At 37.8% G+C, this 23,955-nt stretch overlaps 1 protein-coding gene across 7 annotated transcripts in view; it reads right to left on the bottom strand.

The window, feature by feature from the left end:
• Nucleotides 1–587: 587 nt before the first annotated feature.
• The window catches only part of agtpbp1 (ATP/GTP binding carboxypeptidase 1), a 41,940-nt gene continuing 18,572 nt past the window's right edge, over nt 588–23,955 (bottom strand). For 5 of the 7 annotated variants that reach the window (XM_079638400.1, XM_079638403.1, XM_079638401.1 and 2 more), the window contains 17 exons: nt 23,000–23,208; nt 22,719–22,896; nt 22,365–22,465; nt 21,567–21,683; nt 20,277–20,770; nt 19,754–19,837; nt 17,241–17,327; nt 16,975–17,123; nt 16,582–16,669; nt 16,336–16,480; nt 15,058–15,208; nt 13,234–13,414; nt 12,795–12,924; nt 12,583–12,714; nt 10,850–11,026; nt 4,658–4,827; nt 588–2,059 (listed from right to left, as the gene is read on the bottom strand). In XM_079638400.1, the coding sequence (XP_079494526.1) occupies nt 1,885–2,059; nt 4,658–4,827; nt 10,850–11,026; nt 12,583–12,714; nt 12,795–12,924; nt 13,234–13,414; nt 15,058–15,208; nt 16,336–16,480; nt 16,582–16,669; nt 16,975–17,123; nt 17,241–17,327; nt 19,754–19,837; nt 20,277–20,770; nt 21,567–21,683; nt 22,365–22,465; nt 22,719–22,896; nt 23,000–23,208 (2,768 nt within the window). In that variant the 3' untranslated portion in view covers nt 588–1,884. The remainder of the gene's footprint in view (nt 2,060–4,657; nt 4,828–10,849; nt 11,027–12,582; nt 12,715–12,794; nt 12,925–13,233; nt 13,415–15,057; nt 15,209–16,335; nt 16,481–16,581; nt 16,670–16,974; nt 17,124–17,240; nt 17,328–19,753; nt 19,838–20,276; nt 20,771–21,566; nt 21,684–22,364; nt 22,466–22,718; nt 22,897–22,999; nt 23,209–23,955) is intronic. The other 2 variants (XM_079638404.1, XM_079638402.1) reach the window with 1 other exon arrangement.

Below are 23,955 nucleotides of genomic sequence, written 5' to 3'. Positions count from 1 at the left end.
ATGAAGATGATGCAGCAATAAACAAGTATACCTTAATGCATGCATGTTTTACATTTCTCTAATTTAAAACATGATCAAAAGTTATATCGTTTTTGGAATCGGTAATTGTTTGTTAAAATCGGTTTCGGACAAAAAACTAAAAGTAAAATAAAAAATCCTATCGGTGCATTCTAATGAAATTAGTGAGCAATTTCTTAGTATTCACAATACTGTTCAGTTTGCGGTTGATGACAGTTTAATTATTATTTTATTTTGTAAGTTTCTTATGTTTAAGGCTGCATTTATTTGCATATCAAATATGGACACATGCTTGGGAATATTATTACAAAATAAAATAACTCATGACAACAGGATCCTTCAGAAATAATTTGAACATGCTGATTTGCTGCTCAAGAAACATTTCTTATCAACATCAATGTTGAAAACAGCTGTGCTGCTTAACACTTTTGTTTTTTAAGGTTTAAAAATTCAAAAGAAGAGCATTTATTTGAAATCGAAATCTCTTGTAACAAAAATGCTTTTACGGTCACTTTCGATCAATTTAATGTGTCCTTGCCGAATAGTAAAATAATCAATTAAAACAAAAATCTTTCTGACCCCAAACTTTATTTTAAATGTTTTTTTTGGGGGGAGGTAAACAGTCATTTAAATACAAGTTAAGTGCAAAATGCAAATGCGACGGATCAGCTTAACTTAGTTGTTTATTACCCATAATTTCAATCAAAGATTGACAAACATTCAAACAACCAAACTATTTTTCTCTACCCCATACATACATACTTTGGCCAACTGCTGACATCAAACAAACACAAATACAAACAAGCACACTGTCCAAATCAAGTTTTACCCTTCTTTTCTCCCAATAAACAAATAAAACTAATAAAATAAATTAAAAAGGCAAAGACTTTCAAAAAAATCATGCACTAATTATACAAATGCAACAAAGAAATATTGACATCTAAATTAAAATACAGAAGCTCTCTCACTTGAAAAGCAAATACAGCCACAAAATGTACCGCGAACACGCACTCCGAATACAACACTGATGTAGCGCTGCGACGTCGCGGTTCTGTCAGGACGCCACAGGAAGCACAGAGGTGAGCGTTCTCGTGAGAATAAGAGTGATGTTACATTCATTAGATTGCATTGTACTGTGAGGTGTTGATTCTATCCTCATGGTGAAGTTCGGTGACGTTGTGGTTCATCTTTCAGTATCAGGATTATAGCTGTATGTGAAGATGGGGTTTTAGGAAACATGGTCAGACCTTTTCTGTTTAGCACATAACATGTACATTTAGTTTGAGGATAACTCATTTAATTCAATGTCTTATTACAGGGACCTATAACATTTACACTTTTTAGATGATGTTTTATTTAAGGTTTCTGTCATTTACTCAACTTCATGTCGTTGCAAATCTGTACGACTTGTTTCTTTTCTGTGGAACGTACTATGTAACAAGTTATATTTGAGAAGTTCTGGACTAGAGCACACAAATCTGCTTTTATAGTGTTTTTTTTACATTGACAGCACCTGGTTACAGTATGAACATTCTTCAAAACATCTCCTTTTGTGTTCCACAGAAGAATGAAAGTCAAACGGGTTTGGAAAGACAAGAGGATGATTTCTATGTAACATTACTTAGAGTGCTATAGCTTGAAAAGCATCTACCGGTATGTTCATCATAGTCTCATAAGGACCTTCTGCATTATTATGCTATGTTATGTTAGCTGTCAGAAAAGTGGTTTGGTTATACTTATTTAGGTAAGTTTTGTGAGCAAGTTCTATAAAGAAGTAGGCGATTCGGCGAACACGGGTGACACAACACAGGCAAACGACCGGTGAGTTCAGCTAAAGCCTTACACTAAAGTGAGCCTGGTACGATTTCAGTTAAGAGAGTCTTGGTGGCTGATCTCGGAGTCAGAATTGGGGTCCGGGAGAGCATGGTTATCCTGGAGATAGCCTTCAGGATCGGGGTCGTTCTCGTCATTGCTTTCCGCGCTGTAGTCCACTTCCTCCAGGAACGCTGGCTCATCCTCATCCAACACGTATGTGGTGTTACTGCAGAAAACACACACAGACACGTGGGTGTCATTTATCATGTCAGCTGAGATGAGTGAGATTATATCTTCTGACAGAAACTGATACAACAGAACAGCTCAATCCCATAAGTCACATACTGCTTACCTCATTTCTATTAACACTGCCTTAATACGTGAGATTTTGATCTCTTCTGTAAGCGCTGTTTGGACGGTAAAACTCGATGCCCTGACATGAGGGTGTTGCTGTTACTGAGGTGTTCTGGGTTTCTTTCTAGTCCCTGGGTTCTCGCACCTTTTGACTAATGATCTGCCATGACTTTTGTAGATGTTAATGATTACTGGACAAGGACTTTTCAAATTAATTGTTCACAAAGAAGTAGTTCTAGAAAATGAAGGTAGTGATGTTGAGCAAAACTAGAAAAACAAATACAATATAAATATTGTATTTAAATATACTAGGGGTATAACGGTACATGTATTCGCCCCGAACCGTCACGGTACAGACGTCATGTTTCCGTACCAGAAGGGGGCGCACATGGTAATGCAATGCTGTTTGCTAACCGCCACAACAGGAAAAAGAGCAGATCTACGCCCCAACCTAAAACAAGAGTTCAGATGCACGCAAGAGCATGCTAGTAGCTTATAGACAGAGTTTCGATTCATTTTTTGTGACATGCTCCACAAACTTCACGGAAAGGAAACCAGGACGGTAGAAAGCGGCATCCTGTTTGTTTTCTTTATTTTACAAAAGCGCAATGTTTTGTTTCTATTGCGAGTCTACACACAAAAACAGACCCTTTACAGTTCCGCATGGTCTTAAAGTCTTTGCACACTCCAAGTCCGAGAAATGTTCATATACGTTTTTTCGTATTCGTCATCCTAAAAATTCGTCACGCACAGAAACCTTGCACACCGAGTCAGATGCGAATTAATTAATCCGTTGCGAAAAAATTCACAAAATAATACAAAATGGAGTCTTCAAACAGTGAGGATGATTTTGTTGTTTTCTCTCTCTTCTTAAAAAGAGAAAAAGAATGAGGAAATATTGGGACCATCCAATCCTGAGATTGCGTAGAGAAGAAGTAGAGTTCCAGCTTATCGAGTGATTCAAAGTTTACTTCAGGATGTCAGTTGCTCGGTTTGATTTGAATTGTCAAAAAACCTCTCAAAATGCTTGCTACGGATGCGAAAAATGCAGAAAATTTAACCCAATCTGATTTTTTTAATGACGAACTAAAGTTTCGGAGGCAGTGTGTAAACGTGATTGACACAACGTCAGGTCTAATTTATTTTTTAACGAGCGAAAATGTTGGGGATTTGATGTACCGAACCGTGACCCCAAAACCAAGGTACGTACCAATCCATGACTTCCTTGTACCATTGCACACCAAATATATATTTAGTAAGGTCAATATATATTTGGACATTGACACAATTTTCATAATTTTGGCTCTGTATGCCACCAAAAAAAAAAAAAAAAGATTAAATTAAAGTGCAGACTTTCAGCTTTAATTCAACGGGTTGTACACAAATATTATTTTACAGATGATCAAAAGCTCAGAAATTAGAAATGAAAAATATTTCCAGATTTTCCATGAACGTTGGGTGCATTGTGGACCAAGAAACCAGATCCCATCCCCAAGTCTCTATGATATTTGGCTCTCTATATATAGCTCGGGACCCCCCCCCCCCCCCCTCTCCCTCCCTCCCCCCCTCTTCAATGTAAGTCTATGGGATTTCCCACCTCTCCTCAACAAGCCACACATTTTGAGACGTCATTCATGTCTGTAGCAAAACAATGCGGGACGAGTTACGAGCCACAGTTTAATACTTTAGGTTAGGGGGTTGTTCAAATCTCTAACCCTAAGTTTGAGCTATAATAAACGACGGGTCAATACAACAAAACCAACAAACGACTCCTGTAGGGTAGCGGTTGAAAACCTCATGTGGCGGCAGAGAAGGCATTTCTCAGCATCCCTCTCTCTCTCTCTCTCTCTCTCTCTCTCCTAACACAATAACCTTACTAAGAGTGATGATGGTTTTATGGCCCTCTTGTTAAGCAGTTAAATGGTTTAATGTGTGGTCTGGTGGTTTGGCTGGTTTTAGTGGGTTTTTAATGGTTTTAATGGTGTGAGGGGGAAGAAACTGGATCCAAGTGAGACGGGCTGAGGGGAGGGGGGGGGGCAGACTCAAAGTGGATTAGCGGGCGTTTTGATCAGGTGATTAGATGACTATAATGAGCAGAGTGCTTCTCTCTTCACTCAAGTGCGCTGAGCCCCATGTGACTGACATCTCCTCAAGTGGTGCCGGCCATTAGAAGAGGGCTGCAAGATCGTGTGTGTGTGTGTATGTATGTTATTATCCATTACAGAAATACACAAGTTGGGAGGGGCCGAAGTATGTTCCCAAGAAGCTTCTAGAATCTAGAAGCTTCTGACATCATGGACATCGGGGCTATTATTGCTCTGAACATTGTGGGCTTCGAGCTGCTTAATGTTGTGTTGAAATTTGATATGGCAGCAGTTGCGTCTCTACGGTTTGTGCCGGTTCATGCGGGAGCATGATAACAGGACGTCCCTGAGCTGGATATGGTCATTGTGCTGGTGTGTGTATATACCTGGTGATGTTGGGGATGCTGCGTGTGTCTATCAAGTCGTTCTCCATGTCCAGTAGATGGGAGTTGTGGTTGTGGAGCTCCAATGGGGACGTGAAGCGCCTTAGCCTGAGCAGAGCCAAACAAAACTGAGCGCCCATTTCCTCCAATTCATTTGTCCCGATCTGGAGACCCTGCAAGCACACACACACACACAGATCCCATGTTACAAGCACTATTTGTACAGGATTAGTTTGCAAAATTACATCTGGGTCACATTCATTAACAGGGGACGTCTGTGATTTCATGTACTGATACAGACAGCATTGGGTTCTTTAGATTTGACTAAAACGGGAGTGTGTATTGTCTGTGTGTAAGACACAATGAATTATATAAATAAAGCATTTTATACCATGGTCTGGGTGAATACTTGATTCTGATTGGCTGCAGGGTGTCCGTTAAAAAGTGATAGAGGACACCTAAATAAACTGTCAGGCGTAACCAAGGAAACCAAGTTATTGTTTGTAACTTGTAACTTTAGATTTCGATTGTAAAACTAATTAAAATATAAACTAATGTTTTAAAAATTTGTTATTTGGCAAGTGACCATGGTATAAGAGGGTTAATGCCCTTCGAGGTGTCCATTGTCAGGTTTTAATGGACTTCGGCGGAGGCAACTGTCCTCCGCTGCGCGTCGGCCGGTTCACACCTCGCCGTCGTCCATTAAAACCTGACAATGGACACCTCGTCGGGCATTAACCCTTACATGTATATACAATTAATAAAGGAATTAATTTAATTAATTGCGTACATGTATACATAAATCCTGTAGAATATCTAGGCAGGTGGAGCTGGGGGAGGTGGAGGGGTAAAGCTGACAGCAGGCTGAAGGACTAGCTTACAGCAAACAATAAACCAGAATATTTAAATGTAGAGCAAGTAATCTCATTGGCTGCAGGATCACCAGAGACCAATCCGCTTGTTCGGCTCTCTAGGTAAAACTCAGGAGTCGGGACCACCTTTCAATGTAACTTAAGCTAAGATCAGCATCTAGCATTTGTGGCATAATGTTTATTTACTACTAAAAAAAACAAAAAAACAATTTGAGATTAGTCGGACACTTACAATGGAATGGAATTGGGGGCCAATTTCTGAAAGGTTTATATGCAGAAATGTGAAGCTTATGATATTATAAAATCACTTAGATGAATTCTTCTGTTAAATCTTGTGCAGTATTTGAGCTGTAAATTTGCAATATTAATTTTATTGACGTTGTAGGATTTAGGAGCTATGTTGCCATGGCAATTAAGTTTACTCATAAAAGGTATACAAGTGATTTTGTCAAAGCAAAACCAAGTCAACAAGCATATTCTTTATGTCTTGTGCCAATACACAGAGTATTTAAATATTTATGAATTGGCCCTATTCACTTCTATTGTAAGTGCCTCACTGCTTTATATATATATATATATATATAAAGAGAAGGCAGGACAAATAGTGAAATAGTTTTTTTGTGGAAATCAACATTGTGCTAGAATTTGCTGTTGGTTGAGCTTAGCTTGTATTGAACACAGCTTTTACACTTTTTTTCACCCGGAAAGTCAGATAAGGTAAAAATCTCTACAACAAAAAAACAAGTTTGCTGTGTACCAGACAGCACATTAAGAAACGCAGCTTTTCAATGTATAATAAAATAATAATATACTATATATCACTTTGTTTTGGTCACCAGGGATATCATGTACAAAACTAAAATGAAAACGGTTGATTCAATTATCGAAGCTATTATAGAAGCTTGTTTCCGCCACAGAAAAAATGAATTCAGTTCAGACAATTCAGACTTTTTTCCCCAAGTTTATATCTTGCAAGTTTTACCTTTTTTTTTACCACAGAATTCTGTTTTCGTTTTGCAACCGAATAACGAAATAAAAAAGGTAATTGCAACTTTTTATTTCACAATTCTGCCTTTTTTTGCAATTGCATACAGTATATCTAATATCTCTCACAATTCAGATTTAAATTTTTTGATAAAAATAAGTTGCAATTACATGTTTTTTTTCCGTGGCAGAAACAATTAAGATTCAATATTAAATAAACAGTTTAGAAACAATATTATAATAATATAATCTCATTATATAATATAATTCCTAAATTCATTTTACTAATTTTTGGAATAATTTGATGTGTCTGTGGAACTAAAACAATCCGTGCATTAATCGTCTGATCGCTGATGCATATTGCACACCAATCTGAAAATGACTTTCTCGTTCAGGCGAAATCTAATCTACACAACTTCCTCAAGTAAGAGCGCACAGGTGGTTTTTATCAGTCTTCCTGGAAGCAAAGTATCGTGTTTACAATGCACTGGGTTGATACACTGAGCGGTTCAGGGGAAGAACTAATCATTGGATTGGAAGTTGTGATTAATGGCATCAAATCTTTAAAAGGGTTTTGTTTGAGAAGCAAGTAAACTACGCATCAGCTTTGTTTTCTGGGTTCTGTCTGTGAAGAAAACTGCACTTACTGTATTGCTTTGCGCAGAAACTCACAATATTTACACACAATTTTCTGTTGTCTTCTGTACAACTGTTCAGAGACCGCTAAGCTAGTATTAAATTGGGTAACACTATTTTACAGTGTCCTTGTTACATGTACTTACCATAGTAATAACAGTAAATAAGGCATAATTGCATGCAACTAACCCTAATCCTAACCCTATAGTAAGTACATGTAGTTAATAATATTACTCATTACTTAAATATATAATTACACTGTAACAATGACACCTTAAAATAAAGTGTAACCTTAAATAGTTTTTTTAATGTTTCTTCGAAAGGAGAATATGGACGCTGTCATGGCATGTCAATTATGCAAATAGTTGACCAATACGCCACTTCACTTTTTAGGTCGTAGCAGAAAACACACTGTGAGATGATCATGCTCAATTTCTGTCACTGTCAGAATATTATCCCAGGCTATCTTTGGTCACAAGACCGTGACAATGGCCATCTTTAAACCTCTCTCACTGACGTAGGAACGTTTAGGAGCCATGACCACAGAAATCGCCATGATTGGTCATCTTTCATCTCGGACAGCCCAAAATCATACAGTTTACCGGCATTAGAGAACATAACCGCTAGGTGACGCATCCAACACAGGTATGCATACGTTTTTATAGTGAACTGAAAACTAAGTATAGAATACAGTGTTGATCTACAGGAGAATGTGCTCTAGCACTAATCTATTACTATAAAGTGTCAGTTGGTCATGCTAGACAGAAAGAAGCTTCTTCAGCCATGTTACTGAACTCACAGAGACGCCATTATGTGTCCTACAGACAGAAGACTGTGAGTCACTATCAGAGACCTGAGACTACTGCATCTTTCACAGCTGGTCTATAGCGCCATCTACTGTTCACATTCATCGTGACAACCTGTCATATTTACTGACACTTTAACATTATTTCTTCATCAAGACGGTTATAAAAACAAGTAGTGGTCATCGCCTTTGACAATTGAAACGTGTGACTTTACATCTGGTGTCTAAGAAACTACATTTGTTACTGATTTGCTCAATGTCTTGATGCATAACATCAAACACGCATCTCTAATGGACATCTTCATTAGGATGTGGCATTACAAAAATGCTAGTGCTTCTACTGATAATATTTAAAAGGCGTAATTGAACAGAACATGCTTACTTTAAAACTGCTCCGTGTACTTTTACACTCTTTTTTAACATGGTTGAGAAAAGTAAAAAAAGAACGGTTGTAGTTTTTAAATGCTATGTTGAATCCCAAAACAGAATTTAGAACTGTATATGCTTCGCACAAAATAAAATATTGAGATCTTTTAAGAATTTTGTTTATGACTTATGCGCACCTTTATTAATTATAAAAAAAATATACAAATGAATGTATAAAATTTCATTTTGACTTTCATTTTATTTCTCTTTGGCCAAGTTAGAAATGTTTCACTTTTGAATCATAGCCATGTCTCATGAACCAGAGAACTTAATTTAAAACGAACAATGCAGAGCACCTGTTTGAACATGTTAATCAGTTGTTCCCCTCTTTCTCCTTTACAAGTCAATCCGTTGCCGCTCCCAAGGCATCCGATACTGCCCCGTATCCAAGAGAAATGTGCTCACTATACTGACACCAAAAGCGCCAGCGACGAGGTGGAATAATTAAACAATCTATCAAAAACATGCTAGATACCAAAACACCCTAAATTTAACATTTACACAATTTTTTTTTAATTATTAAAAAATTATCAAATTAAATTAAAGTTTTTTATTAGCATCTATGAAGAACCTTTAACATGGATGGAACTTTTTCATTGCACTAAAGTTTCTTTACAGTAGACAAAAAGGTTCTAAAAAGTTATTCACACAAAGAAAGAAATGGTTCATTAAAGAACTTTCACTGAAAGGGTCTTTGGGGAATCAAAAATGGTCCAAATAACATTGCTGCAGAAACCAGATCTTCCATATTTCATTTCTGGTTTAAAAATAGCAAAATGAATGGACACAAAAGTACACGGACCAAAATAGCATTGTCCTTTCGATTTGGATGAAAAAGCTTATGAAGTGATTAAGAGACCAGAGTAAACAGATCTGAATCTAGACAAACTACATAATTGCAGTTGTGTTATTTCTAGGGTTGCAAAATTCCCGGGAATTAACGGGAATATATGGGAATCAACTGGAAATTTGCTAAATTGCAAGTTAGCCTGCAGGAAACTTAAAAGAATAGTTCACAAAATGAAAATTCTGTCATTTACTCACCCTTAAGTTGTTTCAAACCTGTTATTTCTTCTGCACAAAAGAAAATGTTTTGAATAACATTGGTAACCAGACAGTTGATGGACCCCATTGACTTGCACAGTATTTTTTTTCCTACTATTGAAGTCAACTGTCAACCATCAACTTTCTGGTTACCGACATTCTTCAAAATATCTTCTTTTGTGTTCAGCAGAAGAAAGAAACTCATACAGGTTTGAAACAACAATTTTTAAGTGAACTATTCCTTTAAATGTAGCTTAAAAAAAACAAAAAACAAAAACATTGCAGCATAATCTTGGTTTAAACAACCAGAATGCAAATTCGGTTGAAATGTTATCCTGTGAATTCCTCTATCATATGCACACAGCAACATTTTATAAATCAGGCCTTGGTCGCTCTGGAATCAGAGTTTTTATTTATTTATTATTACTTTTTTTACCCTAGTTATTTCATAGATTTGGTGACTTGAACCGTTATTCTAAAATGTAGAAAAGTCAAAAGAATGAGTAGATACGGTCAAACTTGTTTCTCGTAATTTCTCTGGTATTAGGGACACCAAGTTTGGACAGGAGTTATACGAGTATAATCATTTCCACTTCATGAAGTCCAGTGACAAAGATGTTTTGACTAGCAGGATTGCAGAGGTTCTTCTAGAACAAAATAACTGGTGAAAAGATTACTCGTATCATTCTTTTCAAAGGCAGAGTAAATGCACAGCTATTTATGTGTGAAAAAATATTAACCTTGGCTTATAAATACGAGCAACACTGAATTACAGTGCCAAATCAATCCATTGAGAATTGCTACCACGGGTTAAAGCGTGAGTGACATCTCAGAAGGCTGAATTTTATCACAAACGAAGCCGTTGTTCATTCCAGCCGAGAACCGCCCTGCCAAGACCTTGTCATATCAATAGATAGTTTAATCTCACCCACACAGAAAGCCAAGAACCTTGATGTCAGACTGACCAACATTATTTGCACCCAAAATACAAACCACAGTTAAAACTGATCATGTGTTAGTCATTTAAATTTTTTTAGTCATGTTTTTTTTTGTATTTCCTCTGCATTCACATGGGGTTACTTTGTTTTATATTTTGAACGTTTCTTGTCTCTTTGTTTAGTATTTCGACACCCTGTGAGCAATGAATTTCCAAGACGATTACTAGATAACAGAAAAAACAATAAGAGCAAGGCCAGAAACATACTTTACACAAGTACACGAATCACCGCGTTTAACATATTTTGCATTGCAACAATGCGTAAATCCATTCTTGGTAATTTATTTACTACGTGTACATTTGTTCTTTATCTGGTGTTGTTTTTATCTGATGTTCCTAGTAATTTTCAGAAGAACTCAATTTCTACCAGCAATCTCAGAAAAATGTAGAAGTTTTCAAAATGAAGGTAAAGTTTTGTGTATTTGTGTCACCTTGTATTTGCCCTGGTCACAGCCACACAGGGTGCTCTCCATGGTGTAACTGCGCTGCACGCCGATCTCTCTCCAGACCACCACACGTGCCGTGGCTTCTTTAGAGCGCTCAACTACAAAACTGCAGCTGGACAGGCTGAACGCTGGAGCCATCTGAGACAGCAGCTTCGGCAGAGTCTACAACACACGAGAAGTGGCTTTTACATTCAACTTACAGCATTTACATGAACAAATCAACACTGATAAAGAGGAAACTTTTGAAGACTACGTTGTATGCTGCCTTTAAAGAGGAACTATTATGCCTTTTGACATGTTCAACATTCTTTAGTGTGTAATGTTGCTGTTTGAACATGAAAAGGGTCTGCAAATATCATTAGTAGAGATTCCAAGACCAGAAAGCCATACAATTGGAGCACATTGCGCTTTTTTGGAAGAAGGGGCTTCATAGAGACAGGAACGAAACGGTGTTACGGAAATACTGGGAAGAGAGGAGCTGCAACAGTAGCCGCGTTTCCATTACAGATTTGCGCAAAACTTTTTTCTAAATATCGATAAAAAACCATTGCGAAATGACGCCGTTTCCATTAACCGATGTTATGCGACTAAAACATTATTTTTTCCTCTCGCGATAAGTCATTAAAAAAATCATGGCAACAGACGTTGGTAGGTTTATACATTACAGCCACCGCGCGATACATTATTATTATTAACGGAAGGAGACGTATGTGTGTTATCCAAGCATTAATGGTAAGGAAAGACCCTTACACTGTGAGCGGCACATATGAGGAGTTTCTGGGTGTTTCTCCTTCATTTCTGCTTCAAGCTCTTGATTGTGGCATTTCTTTGAGGTTTAGAATCCAGTATTCCTGTAATTATTTTGTCTTTTATGAAATAATAAACAACTCTGTCTCGTATTCTGTCTGAACACACCGCGCCTTCGAAGTCAGGTGACTGTAAATGCGCAAAAACTGTTTCCATTGCCGTTTTGCGAAATATTTATTTTTCGAATTGCCTGAAAAACCACCTCATGCGAGCGTAAAAAACTTTTTTGCGAAATTGACGTGTTTCCATTGAGCGTATTTTCAATTCGCAATTTCAATTTGAATGGTAATGGAAACGCGGCAAGTGTCAATAATAATTCAATATGATGTCATTGACAGTGTTTCTGAATGCTTGACTAAGTGTTGTCTTCTTGTCTTGTTGATACGACTGGTAGGCTAAAACTGAATTGTTCTACGGGGATAAATAAAGTTGTTTGAATTGAATTGAATAATCCTCCCCCAAAAAAATGACAATTCTGTCATTTACGCGCCCTCATGTCATTTCAAAATCGTATCTTTCTTTCTTCTGTGAAAAGAAGATTGTTCAGTTGTTTTTGTCCATATTATGAATGTTAATGGGACCCAAAACTTTTAAGCTCCAAAGAGGACTCGAAGGTGTAGCATGAATTTAATACATACAAAAACATCTGAAACATTTATCAAATATCTTCTTTTGTGTTGTGCACAAGCATTTCCAATTTTCCATTTTTGGGTCACCAATTCCTTTAATGTGTAAATGTGGGCAGTTAAGTGCTAATGAGGGCATTACATGTGAATAACCCAATTTTTTTTCATAAATGGTCTGAATGGACAGAGGGAGCTGTGTGTTGTGAATGTCAGATTATATCTAAATAATACTTCCCAAAAAGATGCCAATAAAAGATTAGTATATAAAGTGTGCAGATGTGTTACCCTGTATCCAAGGTCCTCGTGTAGGTCAACAGTGCTGGCGTTGACATTGGTCTGCCACACCGTCTCCTTAATACTACAGCCGTACATGAAAACGTTCTTCTTCCGTGAATGGCCGTGATAGTCGCAGAACACCTAAACGCACACAGTTAACAGACATACACACAATGCTGGTGTCATTAAACAGTTCAGAAGCGAGTTCTCTCATCTCTCACCAGTGGAGTTCTTCCTGTAGCTCGGAGGTACTGCAGGAGACTCTTGGAGTGGTAGATGGTGGGATGAAGCTCGGTGTTGGGGTTCTGCCACTGTCGGTTCAGATCCTCCCCACTCAGAGAACAACGATGACTGCCACGTGACCATAAAGAAGATTGAAATATGTTTATGAAGAAGTATTGCAGTTTCTAATATTGGTAACACTGCGTGATAACTTTCATTAAGAGTGCTAACAAACAGTATCATATTATATGCATCATTTTTAAAATGCAGTATATCTTCATGCACATATCATACATGTATTACATTTTTTTAATTAATATAATAATAAAAATCCTTGGTTAGTGCTGTACTAATGATGAAAGAACATTATCAACAGCTTCTGTTCATTTGCAGAACCAGTGTGGCACGTGAGGGTGGTTTTGTTGTTTGCTGACATACTTCCCGTTGATGACCCCGTCAGGGTTGAGCATGGGGATGACTTTGAAGATGTAGCTCTCTCGTAGACTTTGGGCTTGAGGACTGCAGCTCATGAGAAACTCCAGAGTGCCCTTCATCACCCAGCTAGAGTTAGTCTCTCCAGGATGCACCCGCGCAGACAGAAACACCACTGGACGGCTTCCTACAAACACACACATTACAGCATTGCTGAGCGAGTCACACTCATTCACGGAGACTGAAGCGACAATCACATTACGGACTGTGTGCATGAGAGCCTGAGTGAGTTCATGCACAGGGAGTGCTGCTAAGGTGCATATAACAGCACATGAGAGCATGTAAGCAAGTGCTTTCAAGAAAAGAAAGTGCATGTGAGAGTGTGCATGAGAGGGTTTATGAGGGCATGAGAGGTAGAAATGACAATCGAACTAGGATCCATGTGAATGAGAGAGCATGCAAAATAGCATAATAGCATGTATGAGAGCATGAGAGCAACAAAAGGTGATTGTGAGAGCGCTTGGTAGCGTGCTTAAGTGTGAGCATGTGACTGTGCATGCATGTTAGCAGGCATGCAAAAAAGTGCATAACAGTGTTTGTGACACTCGTGTGTTGTATGACATATGAGGGAGTGCATATGAGAGTGTACGTATATTAGAAAGTGTATTTGAGCATGTGAGAGCGTTCATGAGAGTGAGTGCATGTGAGTGTGCATAAGGATTCATTTGAGCGTTCATCAGAGAGTGCATGTGAGTGCATAAGGAAGCATGTAAATGTTCATGATAGTAAGTGCATGTGAGCATGCATAAGGATCCACGTGACGGCATTCACGAGAGTGCATGTGAGCATGCATGTGAGTGTTCATCAGAGAGAGTGCATGTTGAGCGTGCACGAGGACACATGTGAGTGTGTTCATGAGTCAATGCATGTGTGTGCATGAGGATGCATGTGAAATGCTTCATTAGAGTGAGTGCAAGTGAGGTTGCATATGAATGCATAAGAGTGTTGATAAGAGTGAATGCATGTGAGCGTGCATGTGGAAGCATGTGATCGTGTTCATTAGAGAGAGTGCATGTGAGGTTGCATGCGAGTGTGCATGAGGAATCATATGAGAGAGTTCATTAGAGCGTATGCGAGCGTGCATGAGGACACGTGAGAGAGATCATGGGAGTAAGTGCATGAGCAAGTATGAGGATGCATGTGACATTGTTCATTAGAGAGTGCATGTGTGCATGAGGAATCATATGAGAGAGTTCATTAGAGCGTATGCGAGCGTGCATGAGGACACGTGAGAGAGATCATGGGAGTAAGTGCATGAGCATGTATGAGGATGCATGTGAGATTGTTCATTAGAGAGTGCATGTGTGCATGCATGAGGTTCGTTGCATGTGTGTGTTCATGAAAGTGAGAGCTAAAGAGCGTGTATGCAAGAGTGTGTAAGAATGCATGTGAGTGTTTATGTGAGAGTGAGAGTGAGTGCATTTAAGAGTAGGCTTCATGCTGTTTCTTACCCACTAAACCACAGGTTCAGTTCCATCCTTACTCCAACACAATATACCTGTAGTTTTTAAATGAGCCTGAAGGACTTGATTCGCTGGATCAGCGTCACATTAGGGTTGAAGCTAAACTCTGCAGGGCTGTGGCCTTCCAGGAACTGGGTTTTGGACCCCTGCACTAAACTGATTGCTATGGCTGTATGTTTATCAGTGAAGTTCCTGTGTGTGTGTGTGTGTGTGTGTGTGTGTGTGTGTGTGTGTGTGTGTGTGTGTGTGTGTGTGTGTGTGTGTGTGTGTGTGTGTGTGTGTGTGTGTGTGTGTGTGTGTTACATACTGAACTGGCTGATATGGTCATTGCTGGAGGATTCTGGCATGGCTGTGATGGTGAGCAGGGGACAGCTGTTTCCTCCCAGCGTTTCACACAGATCCTCCTGTCTGTAGTAGATCTGAGCAGTACTCAAAGCACTCAACTTCTGCAGATGCATCTAAACAAATGAGGAACAAAACCAAACTGAATCCTACTATACATCATGCAAGATTAGGATGATGGAAAAATCAAGGTATATTGAAAATATCATGTTTTGAAGGAGTTACACCGCACTCACGATCACCAAGGTGCCAGACAAACGAGACTGAAAATCTCAAAAAATAAATAAATAAACTGTCTGCACACTTAGATCCTTAAAGCAAATTTAATCGCCAAGCTTTCGGTCAAACGACCATCCTCAGGGCAGATTGAAAATATATATATACATATATTGAAAATATCATGCCATGGGGGCAGATTTACTAAATAGGGGAAATTAGTGAGAGAGTGAGCAATTCCAAAACAGAGCAAATGGTAGTGTTTTTTTACGCAAGCTTTACGCATGATCTACTGACCACACGCAAATTAAAGAACACAGACGCAGCCGGATCATTTCCACAATGACCAACTCAATCTACCAGTTGGCGTCTGGTTTGAGACATGCTTTTTTGGGATGGTAAATAATGCCGCAAACACCGGTAAATTGACGAGCGCAAACTAGTAAATCCCTTTGCATGATTCATTTAAATACTCTCCTCCCATAAATATTGCGCCCGAAAGGGAAACTCCTACAAATGCATTAGCAATAAGGTCATCTGCAAAAATAACCCCGTCCATGCCTTTCAGCGCTAATTTTGTTTTGTGTGTCTTCAGTAAATCCTGACAGTAGTTTTCTTACGCCTAAAAAGAGGGTTTGCGCTGGCGCAAGTAAATCTTTATCCATTTTCTTGTAAAGTTAACTTTTATTTCTGAAGTACGAATGCTTACAGGGCTAATATTGCCACATTAAAAAAGTTGGAACATGCACACATACACACTAAACCACTAGTCCACAGTAATGCTGAATGTTAAGGTACACTTCGTTACAGTATATAATATGTATTCTGTTATATAAGACCCAACTTTATGCACCCAAACTGTCATACAACATAGTCAAAAGTACAACTGCAACCAGCAAAGTACATAATTTTAGTACATATAGAAGTATGTGAGTTGAGGAATACTATTCAAACTAATGTGCTTCTTGATAAGACACATTCAGGTATTACTGTACATCAATTAAATGAGGGTACATTAGTATAGTACCTTCAGCATCGAGTAGGTGTATGGATAATGATAGGCAAAGTAGCAAACATCATCTTTATGCTGAAAGGTCACAGTGAAGGTCATGGTGAAGTATGATTTGCCCTTTTGCCCTCCGGCTGCAATGGAGCTTCGTGAGAAATGATTCCTAGATGATAAGAATAGAGGTCAATGCATGGCAACCCACAAATCAAAGTACTTTTACGGGCTATAATACAATGATATACAACATAAAAGGATGGTACTAACTTGTAGTAGCAGATGTCTGATCCTGTTCTAACCCATTGGGGCCTGCCGTTGATGGCATCCTGTACAGAGTACATGAGCACCTGCATACCTGTCACATCATGAAAAACCAGCAGGCAAATCAGACAAAAACCTGACAAACACACTCTGACTTTAAAGATGACTAGAGATGGGTTGACTAAGTGCATTTAAGTAGCTGAATATTATACAACATACTCTGCATAACACAATGACATTCTAGCTCTAGCACAATTCATAACACTAGTACTTTACTACTGGGTTACTTAATAATCCAGTTTAATGGCACAGATATTTGAATGAAACTATCGCCATTCGCATCTGTGTTTGTGTACTAGAGTAGAGTATGTTTCTGGACTACTGCTTGAAATGACCCACCATAATTGAATTGGCTGTTAGACTTCTCACAGTTGATTATATTGAATCGATAACGAACTCCAGGACGCATATTGCCCACCTCGAAATAGAACCACTGGTGATAGTGATTACTATTGATGTCGGAGTTCAAGATCAAGTCATACTCAAACCTGCCGATAGAAAAAGGCAATACACAGAACAGAAAAATTAGAAACAGCTTCATTTTATGAAAAGCACATTTATACAACAACAACAACAAAAAAAAAAAATACTTATTCTGCACATACTTTCTGACTTGCATTGCTTTCCGTAGGTTTCCAGACTCAAATTTAGAGTTGAACTTGAGCGACTCCCCATTGTCAATAACTGGACAACTGAAAAGACAAATACATTTACATTGATGATTCACATATAACTCAAAAAAAAAGAAAATAAAAAAAAGTCTGGCTGTGTTTAAAACAATAAATGTGGTCATATCTGTGATATTCCATAAACCTTAGCAATTAGTTAAAAAAAGGAATGAATATTTAGTTGTATAAGTATTTCGTAACAAAAAACATGTGTTATGTATATTGTTGATGATCAAAATGTTGTATTTAAGGATTAATTTAATAAAAAAATTCTTGCATTTGTTTAGCTCATCATAGTGTAGGATTTAAGGGCGATCCAAACACAAATGAATCTTCCAGATGATTCGTTCAAACATAATTCCACACAAAAACCTCAACTCCACATTCCAGACCCCAAATCAGCAATCTAGGACCATAAATGAAGTGGGCTCCAGCCAGTCTGAGCTTACTAGAGAACCCCCCCCCCCCTAGCTAAGTGCTTTATGGCCATGCAAGCTTGTAAAGATGAGCATAGCTAAAGGAAGAACGTGTCAACATTAGGCCGTTTTTAAAAGACAGATTGGTTCAGAGATAGCACAGCTCGAACCCCACCAAGATAACAGTAGAGGTTGTTTGATCCCAAGACAGATATGCAAAGCAGACATTTCTTCTTCTTAAGGACCTCTGAACCACCCCAGGGTTGACATCTTATAAAACCACACAGACTGAGACGTTTACGTGATTAAAAGGCATCAGATCACTCCACATGCTAAATGGACTTATAATCAAACATCGTTCAACTGAATAATTAATTCATACTGTGTGTGTATATATATATATATATATATATATATATATATATATAAGGGTTGGGTGATGTCTCCTAAATTGGCAGTTGACGATGTTTACAGTAAAACATTGTGATCAATGATATCGTCGGTGGGTTGGGGGGATGTGACAATGGGCAAGATTTCCTGAGACACTACAATAGTAATTCATTAATAACTACTAATAATTCATTAATAAGGGCTGTTTTCTTGTACAAAATTAAATATTTTAAGTTAAATGTACAGTATAAGACAAGTAAAAAAGACAAGAGGCTAACAATGTCTAGATCAATATTGGTGTAGCCTGACACGGTATGTTCACACTGCACGCGGATCCGTTCCAGGAGCGGTGCGTATACAGCAGTGCAGAGATCGGTTAGGGCAGAGAGTTTGTTTTTCGCTGTGCTGCACGCACTGAATTAAAGTGACAGCGCATGGTTCGTGGTCAAGATGAACACAGATTGACATGTTGACATAATTGACATAAATGTATTTAATTAAATACAATGTAGTAATCTCACCATAAATGCATTTAATTAAATACTACTATTTTTCACAGTCATCTTTTTACTCTAAGACAAGCAAGGAAAACTACAATTTACTTCAACGAGGACATAATGAACGACACTCGTCTCATTAGTGGAGATGGAAAAACAAGTTATTTGTGACATGCAAGATTTATTGTATAAAGATTCAAATTATGCAAAAGAAAGGATTGAGTCTGCTGTTTTTGTCAATTTTAAGTTTTAATTTAAGATGTTTGAGATTTTAATATAAGTACATGGTTAAATATTTGACCACTTGCTTGAGCAACTTAATATATAATCTATATAGAAGTAATGCATTGAATCATACGTTGTTTAAATTGTGTTTAAACGTGAATACGTCTATTAAAGAGTGTGTGTACAAAGCAATGCTGACAAAACTTTTTTGAAATAAAAGTTGCTGATAACTTCTGGATTTGAAATACCAATAGTGAGTAAATGTGTTTGTGGTACAGCCGCGGATCAGTTGCGCACTGCAAACGCAGCATGTGTGAAAGCACTACAGCGCGTGCTGCTCCTGTACCGCAAACGGAGTGTGTGTGAAACGGCGTAACACGTCACGTCTCTGGCATAGTCTACAGTATTTAAAATAGCATGCATATGCATTAGTTATATTCTCAATTTGATTTACAGAGCAATCCCTGCTAAGTTTAGAGACTAAGATTAGTGTGATGGTGGCTCTTCATCGTGATGTCGGTCAGCCATATACATATATATATATACACTATTATGCTTAGATCACATAAGTCATACAATTGTTATAACTATTGGATGGTTGACTAAGTGTCATATTCTTATAATAGGAATCATGTCTAAACAGTACTCTCTGCTAGAGCTGAAAAGTTAAGAGACCACAGATAAGGTAATGCGAGGAGGAGAAACAGCCTCCTCCGAACTAAAGTAAGCTGGTGTGTGGTGGGCGTTCTGGCGCAATATGGCTGCCGTCGCATCATTCCAAGTGGATGCTGCACATTGGCACATTACAAATTCCCTATAAATTAATTAATAATTCCCTTTGAGCTAAATGAACCTGTTTCCCTTACAATAGCTAGACAGTTTACTTCTATTTCAGAAACTCCTGTAAAAATGGCACACTGACCTCTGATTGTCCAAGTCGTATACAACTTTATCGATGATGTCACTGGGGTGAATGAGTCTCTCAATATCCTGGAAGATCTTTATTCTGTTAAAAAAAAAAAAAAAACTGGGTCATTCAAAAATGTAAATTCTCATAATTTACTCATTACCCTTGTAACTTTTTGTGTCTACTGTGGAGCACAAAATGAGATGTTCTGAATAACGTTCTTTTCCACACGAGTTAAGTTGAGAAACTTAAATTTTCGGTTTGATCGTCACATAAAACTTTCGTATGTCTTCAGAAGATTTGGAATATAGTTTACAAGACACTTTAATCATGCTTTTATGGTGTTTTTGGAGCTAGCTTGACAGTCCCTGGCTTTTGCTGTATGGAAAAGAGCAGCGTGAACGTTCAGCTGAACATCTCCTTTTGTGCTCACCTCCGACAGGTTTGGAATATCTTCACTGAATTACACAGAAATGTGAGGTTTTGTTTCCCCTTTCAAGTACTATATTTCACAGCAAAAAAAGAAAAACATTTGCACCTCTGCACACCATAAACCCTCTCTAGAATGGGCTCGCGGAGGTTGAGTGCCACATGCCCAAAGTAATCTGGGTATGCCACCTCTGTGTAGGCAGGCACTGAGCGTGTACTCTTCACCATCTCCAAGTAGAGGTCCGGGTCATGCAGTGGCAGCAGTGCCGCTGTATCTGGCACTTCGAGATCCGCTTGTTCCCCGCCATCCTCCTGAGACCCATCCACAGAGCCTCCGTTCACGCCACCATCTAGAACCAGACGACCCAAACTATAGACCAGATCGCAGTCCGATTTGCCGTCTGGGCTTTTTGATATAGAGATGTTGTCCAGCTCCACAGATGATCTATCTGAGTTGGGCAGCAGAACGTCTCCCTGCGGGGAACATCTGTTTTGAGGCCCCAAGGATGTCGGCGTGGTGGGAATGATAATGGGACCATGATGAAGCTCTGGGTTGACACTTGATAGAGGAATGAAAGATCTGGGGTTTTCAAAGTCATTATCCTGAAAACAAAACAGAAACAGTGATCACCCCGGTTTATTAAGGCCGTTTTCACACCTGGCTCGTTTGGAGCATGCGTTTTCTCCCTTAGTTTGGTGCTCTGAGATCGCCTGAACGACTCGGCCCCATTGAAAACAAATTCAAATTAAATAAAAGTGGTTCGGTCGAAATGAAAAAGCAATCCAACACAACGAACCAAGTATCATAATTCATAACTGGAAATGTATAATATGAGAAACAGCAGCGTCTGATTCTGTGAGTGAGCACATTATCGCAGTTGAAAACCAAAAAAGTTCTTTAATATTATTATCATGTTTATTGAACGCTTCTCGTGTTTATTGCCTTCTAAACATTAATCACAGAGCGAACTTGCCAGTCCATCTTGATGAATGATGCAGAGGAAACCCTGACCAATAAGAGGTCAGTTTAACCCGGGTGACTTGCATAAACACATCTTGGTACGCTTTGAAATGTTGTCTTGTGAAAGCGAACTGAACCATAAAGAAAATGCTATATTGTAACAAATTAAGTCCCCGTTTCAAAACAAAGCAAACAATCTACAGGTCTAAGAAAAGCACTGAGAGAATTGAGTTTCCTTTTAAGAAGTGAACGCAACAAAAAAAAAATTGTGCTATGGAGAAATAAAAAGCAAAGCTACCTTAGATGAGCAAAAATAACTTGAGTTGTCAAAACCATTTAGGGCAAGTATTTTTGTGTCTGCTATTTTGAAATCAAATTATTTTTTAATTTATATGCATTTTTATTAACCTTTCACCAGGTAATCAGAAATGTCCTCACCTCAAAATTCTCGGTGAATTCCCGACAGAAATGCTCGTAGACTCTGAGCTCATCAAACGGACGCATGTTGATCTGTCTGGGCCGCAGTTTGTTGATATCTGTCTCTATGTCATCATTCTGTAGTGCATAACAAAACCTGATCAACATCAGTATTCCACAACTTTAATCGCTCAAATATTCTGAACCCCCATTTAGACCAACGAGTAGATACAAGTATTCCTTGGATAGGATTGCGTTAACATGATATGTAAATATTAGATGAAAAACTTAAACTTAAATGAAAATGAGAAATGTTGCCTTGGCAACTAACTAAAATAAAGACTGTAAATTCAAGTACAAAACTAAAAAAAAAAAATATATAAATATAAAAAAATATATATATATTATATATATATATTAGGGCTGTCAAAAGATTAATCGCGATTAATCACATCCAAAATAAAAGTTTGTGTTTGCATAATATATGTGTGTGTACTGTGTATAATTATTATGTATAAATACACACACATTCATGTATATATTTAAGAAATCTTTGTATTTATATACTGTATATACATTTATATCATTTATATTATATATAAATATTTTATATATAAATATAACCAATTTTTCTTAAATATATACATGATTGTGTGTGTTTTTATATATATAAATAATTATACACAGTACACACACATATATTATGTAAACACAAACTTTTAAATATTAGATGGAATATCACCCTGTTATCAGCTATTTAAAAGACCCACATCGGTTGATCACTAGAATCTCAGTGAAGTTTAATGAGACCATTGTTACCTGTGTTTTGTGATCGGTTTCATCCTCCTCATTTTCCGTGTCATTTTCAGTGTCGACCTCCGTAGCTTCATTCTCATCGCTCTCATCAACTACATCATCCACTAACACAGAAGACAGAAGGATCTCTTACCAATGACACTTTATGCAGTGCTATAAGCTAATATTAAGCATTTGCAAGCTATTTTACTTCTGTAAGCTGACATATTTCGATTTAAAAAAAAATTTTGGTTTTGGTTTTATCCATTGATGATTGATAAATCATCCACAATAACAACAGTAAAGATGGTGCATCAGAATTATCATAAACCAAGACCAATAAAAGCACCATCCCTCTGACAGCTGCGAGTGTTTTACCTCCTGGCGGCTGGTTGTACAGCTGCGCCACTGGTCCACCAGCGGGTACGTGTGGCAGCGGGTGGAGAAAGACACTTTTAATGGTAGGCAGTGGTAGGCGGTTCTTTGGAAAGCACTTCCTCATAATTAGGCTGGAGGTATTGACCAGTGGATCTAGTGTCCGGACGGGCAGGCACTCCTGGACATATCACAGTAATATATCTTTATACGGTGGAGAAGCTGTTTGGCACATTCCAATGATATAAAAAATTAAGTAAAAAAATTAATTAAAACTTTCATACAGTGGATGCGTTATAAAGGATCCTCATCCCACTGGCGTCTATGAAGGCCTTCCTGCCAAGCTTAATGTTAGTGATGTTTTTGATGCATCCCAGGATGCTCTTGCGGATGACCACATGGCGGTGACGTGTGTCATTGCGGTGCCAATCTTGGTAGATTGTAAGTAGTGTGGGAAGATATCCTCTGTCCACCGCGCGACGGGCATTCATTCCTGAAGAGCACACACGCGAGAGACAATTTGTAATATAGTGGATGTGTGTGTGTAGTGAATGCTTTTATTCAACAATGATACATTAAATTGGTCAAAAGTTACAGTAAAGTAATTTATAATGTTACCAATTTTATATATATATATATATATATATATATATATATATATATATATATATATATATATATATATATATATATATATATATATATATATATATATATATATATATATATATAAATGCTGTACTTCTGAACGTCCTATTCATTAAAGAATCAGTTTCCACAAAAATATTGAGAATGAGAGATGCATGTGTGAATTACTTGTATCTGTTCAGCATCTCTCTCTATTGACAACAAAGCTATGAGTTTAATTACTTCAAAACCAGCTATGTTACTCCCTCGTTGCTGAGAAATAACGTAGTAGTGGATTATTTGTTTTCGTAAAAGTTGCAGGGCAACGTTGATAAGTTTCTGTGGTCTTGAATGTTTGTGTGTGTGCGCAGGGTGATCGCCGATGTTGTGTGTGCAAGTGACATTTGCTTGTGTGAACTTCAAAGAAAAGAGTGCATTAATATGGAACGGTAATTAAACTGACCTGTGTATTAAACGGTTTTATTGCACAACTTCCAGCCAATCAGAATCGAGTATTCAGACAGACCATGATATATATATATATATATACATATATATAAATTATATATACATATAAAACAGTATTATTATATGATATTATAATAAATGCATA

Source organism: Phoxinus phoxinus, assembly GCF_949152265.1.
Source record: "Phoxinus phoxinus genome assembly, chromosome: 15".
Lineage (NCBI taxonomy): Eukaryota > Metazoa > Chordata > Actinopteri > Cypriniformes > Leuciscidae > Phoxinus > Phoxinus phoxinus.
Note: the sequence above shows the minus strand (reverse complement) of the source record. Positions and strands in the feature narration are given on the sequence as shown.